This window comes from Diplotaxodon limnothrissa, linkage group LG6, assembly GCF_057381915.1.
Source record: "Diplotaxodon limnothrissa isolate DT_005_m linkage group LG6, D_limnothrissa_male_GT1.1, whole genome shotgun sequence".
NCBI classification, from domain to species: Eukaryota; Metazoa; Chordata; class Actinopteri; order Cichliformes; family Cichlidae; genus Diplotaxodon; species Diplotaxodon limnothrissa.
This window is the reverse complement of record NC_140601.1, coordinates 39445581-39465917: the sequence shown is the minus strand read 5'-3', so window position 1 is coordinate 39465917 and position 20337 is coordinate 39445581. Positions and strand designations below refer to the sequence as shown.

Here is a 20337-nt window from a genome sequence, read left to right as displayed (position 1 = left end):
TAACACGGAGCACATGAGAGCAGAAGAGAGGGAGTTAAAAAGGAACAGTCAGAAAAAAAGCAGAGGGAGTCAGTCAAATTAGCGTGTAATGAGTTGAAAACAGCATGACTGTGATGTCACGGGTGTTCGCCGACGTCACGCTCTGCGTGTGTGCCTGCGCGTACTGGTGAGTGTAAGCTCCTCGCCAGCACGCTGGTTTAAATATAGCAAATGGGCAACGGTCCCAGCTGACTTTAACAATGCTATAGCTACCAGGACCATGTACGCTACATTAGTGCTTTACTAACGCTGAAACCAGAGAAGTGTTGAACAGAGGGAGGGAGAGAGGAAGGGAGGGATGGCCTCAGATTCATGAAAACTCAGCCGCCCACACTCAGGCCTTTGCTGCCAAGAGTCGAGCAGGACAACAGTGTGTGTGTGTGTGTGTGTGTGTGTGTGTGTGTGTGTGTGTGAGAGAGAGAGAGACATTCCTCTGCGAGGTGAATGCCAAGGAGCGAGCAGAGCCGAAGACAGACTGTCCTGAGCTACTGTGTTTTAGTGGAACTAACGAGCCCCTTGCTGTGCACCTCGGCCTCGCAGCTGCAAACTTGTTAGCGACGAGGTAATCAGATCTGACTGGATGTTTTGTCAGAAAAAAGTACGGGTCACGATTCTGCTTTTAAGCAACATCACGGCCCATTGGATCGGAGACACGTGCCTCTGACTGAAAGGTCACGGGCTGGATCCTCGCAACATTCCCCCTCCTCCCCCGTGCTTCCATCACGACGTCAGCAAAAACGCTAAAACACGGCAGCCACTCGTGAACGTGTTCTGTTGGAGGTAACGTCTCGTCGTGTTAAGACATTAGATACACCCGAATCAGATTTGTGTGTCACTCCCTCATTATCAACATGCAATTTTCACTTTTAGACTTTTGAATTCAGTTGTCATAGAAGGGTGGAAAAAAGCAAGATTACACACTAATTTCTCTCCTGACTGTGGTCTCAAAGGCCCGAGCTGCCATCACTAATTCTCTCCCCACCAACAGATGTAATGAACAACTTCACACCTGCTCCCTGTGGACTGTCAAATGTCATTCTGGGAAGATGAACGCATCAAATGGATAAATATAGGGGATCATACTGACATCATGGACTTTAATATTCAGCAGTGGAAGAATATTGACAAAAAATTCATCTGTTATCCAGTTTCTGAGCTGTCGGTGTTAACGTTTCTGACACTATTTAATCTTAAAGGAGGAGCAGAGCTGCCCAAACCCTAATCAAAAACACCCCCATCTCATTAAAATAAAGCAAAGAAATGGGCGTACACGGTGACAAACTTTTGACCCCTTGCTCAACAACCTAAAGGCAGATCATTTAAAACAATCATAACACAAACACAAGTTTTATTTCATGCTGAACGGGATACGGAAACAAAATCACCAACCAGGTGCAAAGATTTTAAATCTCAGAAGCGTATTTGTTTGGTTTCATGGATAAAAATGTTCATGTTTTTAACTGTATTTCAACAGGAAGTACATCTCGTGTCTGCAGCATATATATTGTCAAAACAACACAGTGATGACTCGCCCTAAACAGCAGAAATCAGTAAGTGGTATTGCTTGTGAGGGTGCTAATTTGGCAGGGAGAAAAACAAATGATTTCTGCTACTAAGATGTGGTCAACTTGAGTATGATGTCATCATCCAACTTCTGAGGCAAAGGAACGCAGCACAATTCGATCGGCTGCCTGGCGTTTCTCTGTTTGGAGTTTGTATAGTTTCTCCTCCCGCAGTCCAAAGACATGCAGGTGTGGTTAGCCGCTGATTCTAAATCACCTGTAGGTGTGAAGGTGAACGGTTCGTGTCTCCCTGTGATGGACTCGTGACCTGTCCGGGTTGCACCGTGTCTCTCACCCTACGACAGCTGGGTTGAGCTCAGCCTGGTCCTGTGACCCTGAATTGGATAAGCGCTTCAGACACATGAAGTACAAAAATCTGCCACGAGTATAACTTTAAGCGCAGGCTTTGGAGTGAGCAGTAAAATGATTTACCTTCAAATGTGGTCGTTTTTTAAAAGTAGAAAATATTACATCTGTATACGGAGACTATTTGCACATTTAAGACCAGGCAGACTGATAAAGATGAGTCCAGTGACACAAAATGCTGGAAAATTTGGCTCCAAAAACCCAAATAAGTAGATTAGAGGTGATGACAATGTCATGAAGTGCCATGAGAGTGTGTGGTAGCAGGGGGCTTACGGTAGGAGGTAGGGCAGTTAGTCAAAAAACCCAAAAAACACTTTTAGAATTGTAGAACGTATTCAAAATTCTTAATTGTGCAGTAAGTGTGAGCTGAACTTTGACCTTTGACCTAACACAATTTGCATATCTGTCCATCTCTCTTGGCATATTTTGTCACCATGTGCAGGATGCAGTCCCAAAGCTTTACAGGTGTGCACCTGACCTTGCAGCAGGTCTCATTTTGTTGTAAAATGGTCTTGTTTGTTGATCGTACAACTACAGCAGCACATTTTATGGAACTGTGCCTCACCTACTTAGTAACCCACAGTAACAATGTTGTTACTAGCCTCTGTATTTCTGTTGTACTTGCATCCCACTTGACACGGTTAGAGCTCAAATTTAGCTTTATGTCCATTTACGCTATGACAGTCCAGATTTTATCTATGATGGCTTGCGGGCTGCAAGCGCTGATCGTACAAGCTCACAGAAGGGGTGAAAACGCCTCCTCAGACACTCAGTAAATTTAGCTTCTGTTTGCTAATAAACATTTATTTTTATCATAAATTACTGGGCCATCTTTTTTCCTCAGCATTAGTATAGCCTAGCCTAAAAATCAAACACAAGAAAAAATGCCTATAGCTTGCTTGCTTCTGATTGGCTGCTCCTTGTAAACAAAAGATTTAAACCGAAGGTGGGTGGGGCATATGGTCATCTGATCCCAAAGATGACCATATTAGGGATCTCTGCCTTCAGCGACATCATGCAAAAGCCAAAAGCAGAAAAAAGTGTTCAGAGCAGTATTAAACCTGAGATTCTGGTTTTATTTGAAATCTTGACCATGTTTAAAGCGAGTATCCTGTATTAACAAGGAAATGTGTAACAGGTCCAGTTTAATATTAACTAAGCATGAATATGTTGTACTGATAGCCATGGTAAGTGACAAAATCAAAACTTTATTCATTCTTCTTGGAGGTTGAAAGAGGAGTTAATAAATAACTTCATTGTGTTCAGCTTTACCTCAAGGAGATAAATACAATCGTCTGTCTGCTGTGAAACATTTATATACAGTATACTGTCTTCTCTGCCCATTATAACAGTTGGTGCACAATTAAGAAGTGTTTAATATGTAAATGAGCGTTCAACTATTCCACTGTTAGTGTAACATGATATATGGATGTTGACAGAAAGCAGAAAGGCAGCTTGGCGTTCTGCAAGCTACCCTCTCATTATCCGACAATTAAAAGTTTGGAAGTGTCCGTCTCGTGAAAGTGAATCTCCAGGCGGGCAAACAGTTGGTTATACAGGAACTACCACATCCCAGGCCCCCTGTACCCCGAGCTTTAGTTGGCTGTTGGCTCTTTAAATAATGTCTGAGCGAGACAGAAAAGGTCTCACTCAGACACATGGTGTCGTCTTCTTCTCCAGTCTCACTAATAGTTAGTCTAGAGACACAAACACCCACTTTCCATGATTACAGGCTTTCCCCGACCCTGACGTGGGTGTGTCTGAGAACCATTAGACCAAAGCACAGTGTGCTGAGATGAGCATCACAATACCAAATATAAAAGATTACACTGACACAGTTTGGATTTGGTTCAGAAAGACATTATTTGCATTTGAAGGTATTTAACTGTATTGCTGCTTTTGCACTTTAAACTGGCTGATGTTGGGGTTGGGGTTTTTTTGCACACTGTAGGCATTCCTGACATTCTTCAAAGTGGTGATTACTATACTGGCACTCAAAGCCAACCTGTAGTAGAGCACAAACGTTTCACAGCTGAAGTGTGTGTGAATTTAGTCTTATGATGTCAGCGTTTCATCTTTTTAACTAAATCGTGAAATGATTGTGCTTTTTCAGCCAATACTATGTTCACAGCACACCCTCCCCATACGGTCTGCAACATACACGCTACACATTACGGCCTCTGTTGAAATTGTGCATGCACATCTGCATAATCCCATCATCGGAATACTTGGCTTTCCTCGAATGCCTGCTTGTGAAGTGACTACATACAGCCATCTAGCTGCAGCTCCCTTCTTCTGAGGGGTAAAACGGCGAGGGATGGGAGACTTTCCTTTTAATCTCCGCGACTGCACACTGCCAAGAACTTACAATGTAACATAAAGAGGGTGCTAACACACAGCTCTGTGTGTTTCAGCTATTGAATGCTGTGTTTGCGTACAAGCTGTCGCCATCAGTGAATGGGAAAGGAGCAGAGAGAGAGACGGAGAGGGATGCCACTGTGCCTTTAAGCAGTAATCCTTCCATTCTCGGAGCATTTGTTGCCGGCCATCTAATGGGCGGTTCGGTTTAATGTCCACAAGGGCCGCTGGGAGCTCCTGCACTATTAAAATCCCTGCCGCTCGTCTCATTCTGGAGCTGCTCTGGTTTGCTCTTAAATAACAAGCGAGGCTGCCTCAGAAATTAAAAGACGCTCCGTATTTTGCATTTCAAAAGGGGGGGAACTGGGCTCATTGCAGCAACAAAAGGGATAACAATGTTGACATTCCCCACATGCATCCTTTGGTCTTTTCTAAAGGAAAGCAGAGCCCACGGGAGACGGGAGCAGGCAGGGACACCACACAGTTTGCCAGTGTCTGCCTACAACCTCTCTCACACAAACAGTCAAACACCGGGAGTGAAGATCTCTCACAGCCTGGACAGCCACGAGCAACTCACCAGCCCTCCATATGTTACCACTGCCCCCTACCAACAGGAAAACACCCTAGCACTGCTATAAAACCCACTCTGACTGTAATGACAAATGACAAGTGCAATATCTTCACAAGGGCATGCAGCTATTGAGGCATGTTATGCGATCGCTGCATTCACGAGCGAACCTGAAGAGCTAGGAGTTAATGACAGTGTAACAAATGTTCACAAACTACTGTGGCATTCATCTGAAGTCAGCTGTGTGTGTGTGTGTGTGTGTGTGTGTGTGTGTGTGTGTGTGTGTGTGTGTGTGTGTGTGTGTGTGTGTGTGTGTGTGTGTGTGACACTGGGGACAGACTGCAGATTTTGAGAGTATGTGACAAAGGTTACAGTGCAGGCTACTGCTGCCGAGAGCAAGGAAGCAGTGTTGCAATGCTAATGCTCTCCTGTGTTGCAGAACAATTTCCACCCAAGAACAAGAAAGCAGAAGTTATTTTTTAGATGCAAACACACCGCGAGCCATCCTCCAGAAGTTACTGACTAGTTTCAGAACCTGACAACTGAAAGTGCCCCCTCCCAAAAAACAAAACAAAAAACACTGATCTCGCAGAATAAGATCAAATATCAGTTGCCAGGCTTCTAATTTCCACACAGAGCACAATCCAAGCCCCAAACTGCAGCCTGTTGGCTCCAACGAGGGGCCGGACTTCTTTGTAAACAAAAGAACTTGGAGGAAAGAAAGTGAAGCGAGCGCTGAGAAAGAAAGCAGCGATTAGCGAGCATGTTTTCAACAAGTTTTCTGAGTGATGAACAAGAAGAAGCTGTGCAGCTTGCTTGGGGTTGGGGGGGAGAGAGAGACTGGGAAGCAGAGATGGAGGGGAAATGAGCGAAAGTGTGTCGTGTTTGTGTGTGAGTTGTAGGTGGCCGTCGCAGTCAGCTCGTCCTTACCGCTATGAGCGTGTTATTCCTCTGCTCCGCGGAGGACGCAGAGTCCGGGTCCAGCTGCTTGCTCTGGGGCTGCTTGGTGCTGCTGCCGCTAGCGGACTTTTTGGCCCTTTGCTCCAGAGTCCGCTGGTACAGGTTGACCGTGTCCCTGCGGTCTATCTCCATCTGCTCGGCGTGGGCTTGCTGGTACCTGTTCTCGCAGGTTATGTGGTGTTTCCTGCAGCCCTCTATCCGCTGCCTCAGCCTCTCCACCACCGTGCTGTGCTTAGGTATTCCCACCACGCTCGCGGCGGGCCCCATGCTCGCGGCGGCCGGGTTCATGCTGTTGTTGATGCAGATACTGCCGTTGGGTCCGGCAGCGGGGGAGGCGAAGTCCCCCATCACGGGGCCGAGCGGCGGCTATTTTGGAAGAACTTTTCTCCCAGTTAAGCTCAGCGCCACCGCCGCCACCTCCTCCTCCTTCCACCTCCACCTCCACTCCACCACCTAGAGTCCGCTTTCTCTGCGCGTCCTCCGCCGGCGAAAGGTCCCGAGCAGCGGGCGGAAGATACGGCCGCTGAAGAAGAGGGCAACAACCGGGAGTGGAAGGTTTAAAGGGCTGCGAGGCTCTCGGTCATGCGGCTGAGCGTCTCTTCTTTTCTTTCCAAGTGCTGAACACAAACAACACAAAGCCCCCAAACTGAATTCAACAATAAAGCCGCTGCCACGCTGATAAGAGCAAAAACACACAGCGGTACAGCGACGGTGCGAGTGGGCACCCAGCGCTCATATGCGCACAAACCGTCCCGCAGAGGAGCAGCGGCGGCTACAGCAACAGTCCACTCTCCGGTTCACCGTGCCGTCCTCTGAGAAAAAGTTTTGCTGCCTAAACTGAACGGGCTCCAGAGTTTCCCAGTGAACTTGCATCTCATCTGGTTTTGGTTTGAAAGAAATCCCGGGTAAGATGTTGTTGAGTTGGGGGGAAAGCGCACAAGCGCCTTCGGTAGTCCGATTGTGAAGCAACCAGATAGTAGGACAGACGGCGCAAAACGCGGATACGGGAAGCAGTGGCGGAAGTCTCTAGTCACTGCCTGCCACCATCACAATAATCAGGTCCGCTTCTCCACCATGCCAGCGGAGTGATATCAGGAGTTTAGTAAAAACCAGCTAAAGGCTGTGCGAAGAGCCCGATGGTGGAAACCAGGAAAACACGGAGTGGAATCCACCAGGGGACGTGTGACCTGTCCTGAGCTGTTTTAACGGGTTAATAAAGGGTTAAGAGAAAGGTTAACATATTGGAACCTAAGGGAGAAGCACGCAAAGAGACAGAAACTGCGTTTAGGGGGTAAAAAGAAACGCAAGACTATACAACACTAAAAATGAGCCGCAAATATAGATGAAGAATCAAAATGTTAAATGTCTTTGAAAATCTAAAACTCAGCAGAAACGAGTAGGGAAAAAAGCCCAAACACAAGAGGTAGTTTCAAAATTTCATTAAAGTCAGCCATAGTTTAAACTTGCAGGGGTGGTTGGGCTTTACTGTTTGGAGATTTATAAATAAATTATTATCACTTGATTCTTGCGCATAAGATCGCATCATACCAAATTAAGCAGTTACTCAGTTTTTTGCAACTTCATAAAACAATCCAAGAATTTAAAAATTAGCTCAAACATACAAACTTTAAAACAACAAAATGCAAAAATGAGCGAAAAGTGTGCAAAAAACAAAAAACAAACTATAAATGCACAACACAACAAAGCAAGGCAGCTCGTTGGAAGGCAAAAGTTTAAATGTAGCATCTGTCCTCTATTGCGGCAGATAGTTAAGGCCTTTTAAATATTTACACACTTCATACCAGTTTAAGTTTAGTTTTCACAAATACAGAAATCTCTCCAGAAGATATGGAAGCAAGGCGCAGGTACAGAAATACTCTTCACATACAGACAACAAACAAAAACAGAGACAGCAGCCAAATGTATGGATTACACAAAGGCCCCTCTTTGATTGATGGCTCAGCAGTTGCAGCTTCCTTTAAAAAAAAGAAAGAAGAAGCTCCACTTGTGTTGCCAAACAGATGATGGTGTTTTCTTGATTTGCTTGTTTTGCCTATTTACTCAAGTCGTGGTGTGTTGAGCTCTGCAGGCCCACTGCAGGTTACACCCATTTCACACAGGTAAACGGGTGGAAACGGGTGGAAATGAGTTCCTCCTCAGACTGAAGTCCATGACTATAACTTGTAATTATCCATCGCTGGAGCATTTTTAAAGAGGACTGAACATGTTATTTTATAATGACTATTTTTTAAATTGAGTTCAGCATACAGATTGTTAGCTGAAAACAGAAGATGGGAGTTTGGAAGGTTTAACGTCAATTTTTAAACACTAAATGCAAATATTTGTATTAATGTCCACTACAGGAAGCCATTATTGTTGAATATGACACACACTAATCACAAATCCTGGCCGCGCTTATTTAAAAAGGTGTAAAAAATGACTTTTAAATGTGCAAAGTGAGAACTTTTCAGGGGCTGGTGAATCACCGCTGAAAGAATTTAAGCAGGAAGTGATAATGATGACATAGCCGTTTTATTCTCAGGCCTCTCTTTCATTAAGATGTTTGCTGGTGTGCTTCTTCTTAAACATTCAGATGTTCTTTATGAGAGTGAAAGTGTATCCAATTAAATTTAAAGACCTTTAGTATTAATAACAAGTGCTGATCCACTGAACTGGTGACCATGTAATTCATGTCTTCTTATCACTTTCCAGTATCTGACTTCTCATGCTCAGTGCATGTCATGAATCACAGATATTTTGCATGTTTCACTGACACATGACCATCCAAGTTATAATCACCAAATTATGAACCCAACACTGAAAAAACGACAGGTCCCATGATGGCCACTTAAAGGTGGCTCCAAAAAATAAATAAATAAAAAATAACAAAGAATTAAACATATTCATAGTCTTGTACATATGAAAAGGTTTATGCTCCAAGGCTAATTTGCTTCATCAAAACAATTTATCAGCACATTTTCATCTCTGGAGCCTCAATTAGTGCAGTTTTGACACACAGCATGTCCTTTGGTGTGTGTCCTACTTTTTTTTGTCACTTTTCTACATTCGTGACTACATTTTGACCTGCATGATGTTTTCCTAACCTAAGAGTGCACATTGGCTAAACCGGGGGTCCATGCAGCTTCATCTGTATGCTTGATCCACAGCTGGACTTTAGTCATCAGATGGACAGCTCAGGTTGAGCTGTTTGGAGACCATTTGGAGAGGCAAGGTTGAGCTGGTTCGGACATGTGGAGAAGAGGGATAAATGGTAAATGGCCTGTATTTATATAGTGCTTTACTAGTCCCTAAGGACCCCAAAGCGCTTTACACATCCAGTCATCCACACATTCACACACTGGTGATGGCAGCTACATTGTAGCCACAGCCACCCTGGGGCGCACTGACAGAGGCGAGGCTGCCGGACACTGGCGCCACCGGGCCCTCTGACCACCACCAGTAGGCAACAGGTGAAGTGTCTTGCCCAAGGACACAACGACCGAGACTGTCCGAGCCGGGGCTCGAACCGGTAACCTTCCGATTACAAGGCGAACTCCTAACTCTTGAGCCACGATCGCCTGATAAGGGATGAATTATATGGAGCTGCTATGGTCAGACTGACAACACAGAAACCTCCCACACCTGTTTTGCCTGCACAGTGGCAAGAGCGGTGGCTTGCACATCTTCAGCGGCTACCTCGCACTTATCCGATCCAGGCAGGCCCACAGTCTGATGCAAGTGTTGCAGGATGGAAGCGACTGTGTGGTGCTCCACGCACCGGATACACTGACGCCGTCACTTATGAAGAACCTTGGGTAGATCTTGCAGTTGCTCCAGTGACAACAGCTGGAGCATCAGCTGTGTGTATGCACTGGAACAAACCAGATGATGATGATGATTGAAGCGGTATCTGGGTCTGTGAGATGCACCCATGTGGTCTGTGGATTTACCTTGTTAACCAAGCTGCTAACATTAGCTGGTAGTTACTGTTAATCTGTGGCTCTCTTCCACAGCGTGTCTGTGTTGTGTCTTCCTCCCCTAACCCCAAACGGTCACGGCAGATGGCCGTCCCTCCCTGAGCCTGGTTCTGCTGAAGGTTTCTTCCTGTTAAAAGGGAGGTTTTCCTTCCCACTGTCTCCAAAGCGCTTGCTCATAGGGTGTCACATGATCGATGGGGTATTCTCTGCTTTCGCTGTATTGTTGTAGGGTCTTTATCTCACAATATAAAGCACCTTGAGGCAACTGTTGTTGTGAATAAAAAATAAAACTGAATTAAATAGTTTGGCACTCCAACCTTTTGTCCAAATACGTTCACATCTGGCACCAGAAAAAAAAAACATTTTGGCAGCCAGAATGCTAAAATTAAGACTTTTAAACAGGACCTGACCAACCAGTGGGTGACATCCATCTTTTATATACAGTCTACACACTCTGTTCTTCTTCTCATTTCACCAAAGAGTACCACAGACTTGGACACACATACACACACACACACAAATGGACAGCAATGTGAATGTTACCCAGACAAACACATGTGGTTTTTTTCTGTTACGTCGCAGCAGAGCCCAGTTATCTCTCTCTCCGTCACTGTCTGTGCACCTCTCTCTCCCATTTTTATTTTTATCTGCCATGTCATGTGGGAGTTCTGAGCTCCATCCCCGACTGTTCGGGCCATATGTGCTCCCTTGTCTCTTTCTAACCATCCCACCAACACACACGCATGTACTCACACGCACAGTCCTTCACCCCCTCACATACTGTACACCAACAGAGACATACGCACGCACACAATCGCACTCTGCTTGGCAATTAAACATGGGCAGCATGTGTCTCTGCTTCCACTCCATTGCATGTTATTCATTTCTGTTTCCTGTCTCAGTGTTAAAAGGTTATTTGGTTCCTGCACGAGCACCAGTGATCACGATTGCTTCGCTCGCAGAGGGCAGATTTAGCTTTCTCTTCGTCTACAGGAAGTTCACCATATTTGATGGTCTTAGTTTCAAAACATCCTCTTGGAGTGTTTTGAAGCTAAAAGTCATTTGTGTTAAGATTATTCCGTGAGGACTCTTCCACACCGATACCACAGACCACCGTTTCCCAACCTTTTTTGTTGCAATTCATTTTAATTGAATGACGCAATATGTTTTTGCAGCTGTGCTTTTGAGCTAAACATAGAGGTGTTTTCTGATCTGAGAGTCCAGTTAACAGAAAAACATTTCATGTCTTTGACTTCAAAAACTGGTGAAAAATATGTCTATTTTATATTGTTAGATTCAGGCAAAGAATGCGTTAAGATTTGTTAGGGAAAAAAAAGAAAGACAAAAGATGTCTAATATCTTGAGACCTAATATGCAAATTTCCATGTGTTTATTTTGGACTTTGGAGTAGCTTTGCATGATTCACAGTTGTAGAAACTCAGAAAGGTTTCGGGCACATCCTCACAGACTCACGGTGTGCACAAAGAAGAGCAAAAGTCTAAAGAGGATGATGCTGCAGCAACACTTGCAGTATGAAGAACAACTTTAGCCCAGCCCATCCTTGCTGGCGCTTCATTGGTGGATCCTGGATGTACATGACTGGGTGTATTAATTTTTTTCTACTAAGCAAAAATCTAAAGAAAGGCACATGCTATTTTAACTGATGACTGAGATGAAGGCTACGTGATATACAGGTGAAAATAATCCTTATTTGTCTTTCATTGAATGCTGGTGCAGACCCCAGATTTTAGCTCTCGCCCCTTTAAGCCAACTTTCTTGTGATTGGCTGCCCATCGCAATCAAAATGAGTTGGTCAGGGCTTCTGTGTTCACAGCCAGCGGCTCAGGGATAAGCAGTGCTGCTGAGATATCAGCATTAGTGATATGTTCTCTTACTGACATCATACAGAACCTGGAGTAGAAAAAAACGCCCTGAAACTGAGTTTTTTGATTAATATGACAACTAATTCACTCCACTACGTGGTGCAGCCTGTCCAACAAATATGGTCACAAAAACCCAACATGGTGCAGCCAAAATACTGACAAAACCAAAACCACTGGGAGATGTCATGGCTGTTGCATCCATCTGTTATAAATGGCTGGTGCTGTGATTTTTCCTATGCAACCCTCAGTGTGTTGGTGATTGTTGACGTGCTGCTATGTGACAACAGACACACCATTCCTGAAAAAAGTGGAGGAGAAAACTGTTTTTTCCTCCACTCGCTCCCTTCTTAGCTCCACTTTAGCGGCTTACTGCTGTTGGTGTCTCGTTTGTGTGGAGCGTAAGAGATGAGGAGAAACCGTTTATTGAGGCTTAGAAATATTCTGACCTCTGTGAGCCATCTTTCCCAAACCATAGCAAAAACTAGAGCGTATGAAAAGCTGTGGAGATTGTCAGATTAAAATTTTAAAGAGAAAGTCATGACATTTCTTCACCGAGCGCTGTGTATGGTCTTGCTTGTGACGTGTTGGAGCACACCACTTCCGGAGCTAGTAATGACACTTGACACAAGTCGTATGACACCGCGCGGCGGTGTGGCGGTGGTTAGCTTCAGAGTTAAGAAACGACAGCAGTTGTGGTTACAGTAATGATGGCATCTGTACTTTGGGAGAGGATGTAATTAAAAAAGTATCATCCGAGGAAGCTGGAGTATCCGGAAAGAACCCACCCAAACTCCACACTGACATCCCCCGGACGGACGATGGAGTCAAACTCAGGACCTTCTTGCATATTGTCCTGATAATGTGTCTGAAATCTGTGTATTACTGTTGTTTACATTTAATATCAAATCTATTTATCTTGGCTTTCATTATGCCAAAGGAGACAACAGCATTGGTGTATCTGTATTTACAAAGCCATGCTGGGTAAACTAGCTTCTTATCTGTGCAATCTCTTATCATCTATGAACAGCTGTTATGATTTCTCTATCTGTAATACAGTTTCCTACCTGGAACAAAATTGTCTTACGAGCCTCCAGGTTGCCAACCAGCATCTTCAGTAAAGAAGTCCCTCATAATAATAATAATAATAATAATAATAATAATAATAATAATAATAATAATAATAATAATGAACTGTGTTTTTGTGAGAAAGCCCTGCAGCCCACAGGAAGGGCTCACCAATAACAGTGATTACTTTAAATAAAATAGGAACTAGTTAAAAGAGCAGTTATAACTAAATGGACAGACAGAGAACTCAACTGCATCAACTGACTGTCACACAGGAAAAAATATTCAGAGTCCTGAAAGAACATTTAATGGCCGAGTAATCTGTGTGGAGTTTGGTGTCAAACAGCAGCAGCTCTAACCCTGAAATGTAAAAACAGGGACCCCACATCTTCGTTGACATGCCAATGTTATGGAAAGAAATATAGTGGCAGAAGCAAATTCTTACTACACTGTTTCCCTGTGTTTCATCATCCCCGATCTGCTAGACCCGAAGCCACGAGGATTTTCTTGGAACATCTTGGCTTTCACTTTGCTTTGTAGACAGACGAAAGGCTTTGGTTCACTCCTCGTTGTTCTGGGTTGAGCAAGGAGATGTCTCCACTAGCCCTGGGCGAAATATTGGCTCAAATAACTTATCCGGTGCTCTTTTTTTACGTGCTTATACTGCTCTACACCTCAGAAGAGTGCGATCCCCCGACTGAGAGAGTTCCTTTTTAGATTCGAGTCAGCGTCTGTGGATATGAAATTCTACTGTGGATCCTTCCCCCTTGGAATAATTAATGTTATGTTTGGTCCAAACTGTATCAGTAAGTAAGATCAATCATCATTTCCTCTGGTTGTACTTCTGGTCTATAAGGCTATGAAATATCATTCAATTGGCATAGCAGCTGGATCAAAGCCCTGGTTATGCACTCATCCCATATAAGCTCGTAGGATGAGTGGCTTCATGGTAAACACTGGAATCCAGTACGTGGGATTACAGTCACCTCATCAGCTGAACAACTATGTTCATATCTGTCAATCTGAGATAAATCAATCCAAGAAACTAAAGAAGGATTCATCACAGTGTAAATAAGCACACATCCCCAGTGACTGAACTTTCCTCGGTGACAGTATCTTGATGTGCAGTTGCAAATTTTATATGTTGATATCATCGGTGCCAAACTCATGTTAGCTCATGAGATATCTGCAGCGCAATTTGATCTCAAGCCCACTGGACAGTTAAACTTACTGCAAAAAAGCCTGCCTTTCATAGTAGATACAAAATTCACATTTAATGAACCACTTTCAAAGCAGATGAATTTTGTCATAAAAAATTAGCATACAATATGTCCTCTGACATGCGCTTTATAATTCAGATTTCATGTAAGCTTTTTGGATCTCTATATACTCTTTGATACTCTTTATCAAAACAGTTTGTCAAGATCTTGAAATATCTCCTACTTTTCATACATTCAGCATCACAGGTGGCTGTAGCTCAGGAGGCCGAGCAGGTCATCTGCTCGGCCTCCTGAGCCTCCTGAGGTTGGTGGTTCGATCCCTGGCTCCCCCAGTCCGCATGTGAAATATCCTTGGGTAAGATACTAACCCCTAGTTACTCTCTGATGTATCCATCAGAATGTGAATGTCAGTTAGAAAGCTCTTAAAAGCATAGAAAAAAAGTGCTTAGGTGAATGTGGCATGTTGTGCTCGGGGAGAGTAAAAAAGTCACACCAACTGTCTCTCTGCCTTCTGCCCGGCAGTCTCAAATTCAACATCATTTCCACAGTCTCAACCATTTTAACCTTATTTTCAATTCAGTTTTATTTTTTTATATATAGCACAAAGCCACAACAGCAGTTGCCTCAAGCTGATTTATATTGTAAGATGAAGACCCCACAATAATATAGAGAAAACAGAGAATGCCCCAACAATCAGATGGTCCTCTATGAGCAAGCACTTTGGCGACAGTGGGAAGGAAAAACTCCCTTTTAACCGGAAGAAATCTCCAGCAGAACCAGGCTCAGGGAGGGGCAGCCATCTGTAGCGACCAGTTGGGGGTGAAGAGACAGAGATTAATAATAACTAAAGAGTTGTCTCCAAACTGCTGAAAATGAACTGTCCCTCTGGCATACTCATTTCTAATCCTGTCCACCTTGGTCACAAAAATCTTAACGTCTTCAGCTCTGCCGCCGTCAGCTCGGCCTCCTGTCTTGTTGTCATTGCTACCATACATCATAGCAGGTCTCACATCCATCTTGTAAACCTTTTTCCTTTCACTCTTGCTGCTATGCTAACAAATCACCCCTGACACTCATGCCCACCTGCTCCACCCTCTCTCCTCTTCACCTCTCTTGTGCACTGTCCATTCCTGTATCTATCTTAAAAACTGATAGCACCTAGCATTGTGACTAAATTATAGAGGACTCGGTTTTTACAGTGATAAAAAGTTTACCTGGAACATTTAGGCTACGGATCATTATCCTCCAACTGGTGCTCATTTAAACTCAGATATTCACAAGCTGGCAGCCATCTATCCATCCAAAATGATGAGGTAATTACTTAGACTACCTAAAAATGTTCAATTAATCATTCAGGAAGCAAAGCACACACGATGGATGGGCTGTGTTTTCATATTTATTCTTCCACGGATGCTCCTGTGTTATTCCTGCTGCTCTATTATGATAACTCTCTAGGCCCTTTTCACATTGAGCATTTGAGGCCCCAAATGCAGAATTGATGCAAAAATATCTAACAAAAGATTAGCTTTAGGTCATTTGATGAAAAACTAACCATCAAAATAAAAGATAAAAAAGACAAAAAAAGATATTGATGAATGTTAAAACTTAACGAGAGACCAGAGAGGTAACAGAGCACAAACAGAAATGCTGGGAAGACTGTTACTACAGCTACTGACAATGACAGCACACCTGAACAGTGCGTAGACATAAACATAACAGATTGTGCTATGTTAAATTCACTCATTCATCCATTTTCTTGACAACTTTTCCAATTCAGGATCACGGAGGGCTGGAGAACACCACTGCCTACGAGCAAGCGCTTGGTGACAGCGGGGAGGAAGAACTCCATTTTAAGGCCAAAGAGGCCTCCAACAGAAACAGGGTCGGGGAAGAGCAGGCGCCTTCTATGACAATTTGTCAAAAAAGGGAAAACAATGGAAAGAGAAGTGATAGATGTGGAGTGAAAACAAGAGAAAAAATACTCAGCATCATAGGAAGTTCCCCCAGCAGCCTGAGCCTATAGCAGCGAAACTAATGGAGGGTTGAGGGTCACCTGATCCAGCCCTGACTACAAGCTTTAGCGAAAAGAAAAGTGAAGCCTAACCTTAAAAGCAGAGAGGTTTCTGCCTCCTCAATCCAAACTGGGAGCTGGTTCCACAGGAGAGGGGCCTGATAGCTGAAGGCTCTGCCTCTGGTTATGCTTTTAGAAACTCGAGGAACCACGGGTAAGTCTGCAGTGTATGAGCAAAGTGCTCTATTAGGAAATATCACCCTGTGAGGGCTTTAGGAATAACGAGGTCTGATCCTTCAGGGCGTTTTCATGTGAGGACAAGGATTTTAAGTTAAAACTGGATTTAACAGGGAGCCAATGAAGAGTGGCTGCCAGAGTTAAATTAGCACACATTGTTTTTTGATCACAAAGCAATGAAACAGTGACTGCTAACAACTGCACCACACAGCTATTTTGTAGTATACGTGTCAGGAGTGTGATTAATCTCAGTTTTGTGCTCATTATGAAGCGAACTGCTGTGTGTCTGTAGTTTAGAGACAATCGCTGACAGATAGCATTTAATATAAATTTATAAAATACATAAGAGCAAAGGTCAAGAAGGAAGACTTAGATTGCATGTCTCTACTTTAAATAAGCTGAGTACTATTTGCACTCACAGTCCAGTCCAAGTACGAGGAACAGAGTATCGCCATTAAACAGCTGACTGACTTTGAGGAATTTCCACTCAGGTGTTACACATCATTGTTACCTTCAAGGAAAATGGAAACAATAACAAGCAGTGGTCAACACTAATGAATGGAATAAAGCTGCTAATTTAGTAAAGTTAAAGAGAACAAAATGGGAAGCTTAGCTCACACACTGGCAGGCACATAGAGGAAAGAAGGGAGTACGGCACATTCGATCTGAACAGGATGTGCAGTGTTGTGTTGCAGTTTCCTGATTGAACAACATGTTATGGGCCATGAAATGCAATTCATTTCCAAATGTTTGAGTCTTTTAGAAGTAATATCATGAGAAATGATTGTTTTTGGGGGTATTTATGATATTAAGTTCTCTTTATTATTTACTGTGTTCATTTTGATTTTTAACTCACTGTTTAGCTTTTCAACTTTGTGTATTTCCTTAATATGCTCCTTCCATTACAGGTATTAGTTGCGTTGCTCTCTGATTGGTCTTATATTTTCACAGTTACGGTTCTCTGCTTGCCCTTGTACCTTCGTGTCTGCGTTAGGTGTTCCCCATTTCCTGTTTTATTTTGGTAACCCTTTTTTCGGGTGTTAGTATTCAGGCTTACTTTACTCAGACTCGTTTCCCTGATTGCTTGCACCTGAGTGTTTGCCTCAGCTGTGTTCACCTTCCCTGAGTGTCTCTGTGTGTATTTTTTACCCTCAGTCTGTTTCTGCTTGTTGTCACGTCATACTGTTTACTGTGGGTTTTCTGCTATCCCCTGTGGTTCCCGAGTTCCTGGTATTTTCCCTAGTGCTTCCTCTGCTCATCCATGGACGTGTTAGTTAGTTGCCTTTTGGGCTACTGCTACAAAGGTTCATATTTATTTTGATCCTTGCCTGCTTGCGTGTCTCCTTTGGGCTCCTATTTCACCAATAACCACAACACTCCTTATGTAAATGCAAATGTGAACTGACATGTGAGCGTGTTCTTCAACAGCTGATGGGGCCCAAACTCTGTGAAAACTTTGCGCATCACTTTGGGTGAACGAGTGTTGGACTAGTTCAGCAAAAGTTGTTGTGTTGCTTTTAACTGTAACATTAAAGAAGGGGTTAAATAAAATAAAAAAAAAGAAGTCAACTCTTTAGTTATGGATAGTTCATTTTTTTAAAAAAAAGGAAGACCTAAAGTCTAAACTGTTTCTGGCATTCAGACTAATCGCAGGTTGCAGAACTACAGCTTTTAATCTTCGACCAGACAAAGGAGCCTTTATTAAATAAGTAATTTGATGAAGTCATTAATACACCTGAATCACAACAGCCTATTAGCTGATAAACCCAACTATTACCACCACTGTTTAAAGCAACAATTCTCATTCAGGCATACACCTGTTCAGATAAAAAAAAAAACTCCTATTTAGTCAACATGTTCATGCTATATTGTTCTCCACACCTAGAGAAACCACCACATATATTTCAATTTGAAGATCAGCAAAGCTAATGCGACTCAGTCCTTGGTACGTGAATGTCTGTACCAGAATTAATAGCAAAATATTAAATAGCTGTGTTTTCATTCAAAGTGGGGATAAAACCAACCAACAGAGTAACAGTGACATCTCTAACAGCTAAACATGAATATTTCATCTTTTAGTTGGCATATAGTTTGTATTGCTTGTGAAGATTTATTGCAATTATTATTTATCGCTTTGGCCAAATGAACATAATTCAATTCTCCAATAAACAAAATAACATGGCTTAATTTTTTCACCAACTAACATCATGTTTTCCAAATTAGCTTCCAGTCTTATTAAATAATGGGATTCATTGTCTGTAATTGCTGGGAAGTGTAACTCATGGGAATTACACCAAAAATATGTGAGCTATGTTCTACAGTTTGGACTTTAAAGCCAGCATTATAACTTGTATGAGTTATACGCTCAGAAAGTAAAGAATTTAAACTTTGAGTGTGCACTGACTATGGGATGACAGCTTCTAAGGTCTGCTAATGTACCCTTAACAGGGGATACTTATTTGTACTCGTGTGTTTCAGAGACAAATCTTGAACCTCAAATAACAGTTTCCTACCTTAATGTGATGCTACAAACACTGACCATTTAAAAAAGCTGCAAAAAAAATTGATGCTAAGATTAGATGAACTTAGATTACTATTCAAACACTGGGGAACTGACTGGCAGATCTACGGCATCTTTCTAGGCTTACTGACCGTACTGCTTTTGGACTGAGCGAGCAAACAGGGCCACAAGAGAAACGGAGTCACACTATAAGCTTTTAAAGAGATAAAAAATTATATTGAGCAGAAATAAATTTCAGCTTATTGGTGTGGCACATTTCACACAGGCATGTGGACATCAATGTGCAACAAAGGAAGGGTGCTGGTGCCAGCACTGACAAGGTTAGCCACACTCAAACTAATCCGATATCAAGAGTTTTATCCACCCATTTCAGTGACTTTTAAATTATAGTGGACTATAGAGAAATCTGATTAGTGGTTTCAAATAGCTCGTGCAATATTTATACGGTGTTTAATAAGGCTATCGTCTCACGAAGGAAAACAGCAGCAGAAAACTAGACGGACGAATGTTGAAGTTTCCACATAGAGGAGGTCACGTCAGACTGTCTCTTACAAATTCAGAAATATAGATCAGATTATTGCAAAGAAAGAATTAAAGACATTTATCTTTGTGTTTTTTTTAAACAGCTACAACTACTATGGTTGGCACACGGTCGTGAACAGATGTCGGCAGAGCTTCTTCTCCACCTACACAGATTAGTTTTACCTTTTTTTTGGTTGTGGGTTTCAGTCACACTTCACATAATGGTTTTTTTTTGTCCTTTCTCATTCTTTTAATTAAGAAACCTTTAAAATTTTGTATATTTTTCTTTATTTTAATCACTATAAACATAATATAAACAGCAGAAGCATTCTTGCATGTTTGCAGGGTAACCAGATTACCATCAGCTGGGTGGTGTGGCCCATTGCTACAAGCCATTGGTCTGCCATGCAGGCAATATACCTTACTTGCTGGGTGTTGGATTTCACCACAGCTGTCCTTTGTCACTGATTCTATTCATAATTTTTATTTACAGAATTTCTAGGAGGAGCCAAGAGGTGGAAGGCTTCTACTCTGGTGGATTAACCCAACTAACCTAACCGTACTAGCGGCATGTCTGTGGGAGGAAGCTGGGGTGCCCGGAGAGAATACACAGTGCTAATGTGGCCTGATTCGCACAGTCTCCTCTGAACAGTTGATGTAGAGATGCGTCTGCTACTGCAACTCTGTGTGGCATTTATCTGGGCTCTAATCTGAGGTGCTGTTAACTTGTGATTTCTGAGGCTGGTGACTCTGATAAATATATCCTCAGCAGCAGAGGTGACTCTTGGGCTTCCTTTCCTGGGACGGTCCTTATGTGAGCCAGTTTTGTTGTAGTGCTTGATGTTTTTTGCAACTGCACTTGGGGACATGTTCAAAGTTTTAGCAATTTTCCAGACTGACTGACCTTCAGTTCTTAAAGTAATGATGGACTGTTGTTACTCAGCTGATTGGTTCTTGCCATAATATGAATTCTAGCAGTTGTCAAACAGGGCTGTCAGCTGTGTACCAACCTGACTTCTGCACAACACACCTGATGGTCCCAACCCCA

General features: G+C 43.0%; 1 protein-coding gene across 1 annotated transcript in view; it reads right to left on the bottom strand.

Moving 5' to 3' along the window:
* maml3 (mastermind-like transcriptional coactivator 3) overlaps window positions 1-6920 on the bottom strand; it is a 141803-nt gene extending 134883 nt beyond the window's left edge. The window contains exon 1 of the mRNA XM_085355171.1: window positions 5824-6920. Coding sequence (XP_085211297.1) covers window positions 5824-6201 — 378 coding nt within the window. The 5' untranslated portion in view covers window positions 6202-6920. The remainder of the gene's footprint in view (window positions 1-5823) is intronic.
* Window positions 6921-20337: the final 13417 nt, after the last annotated feature.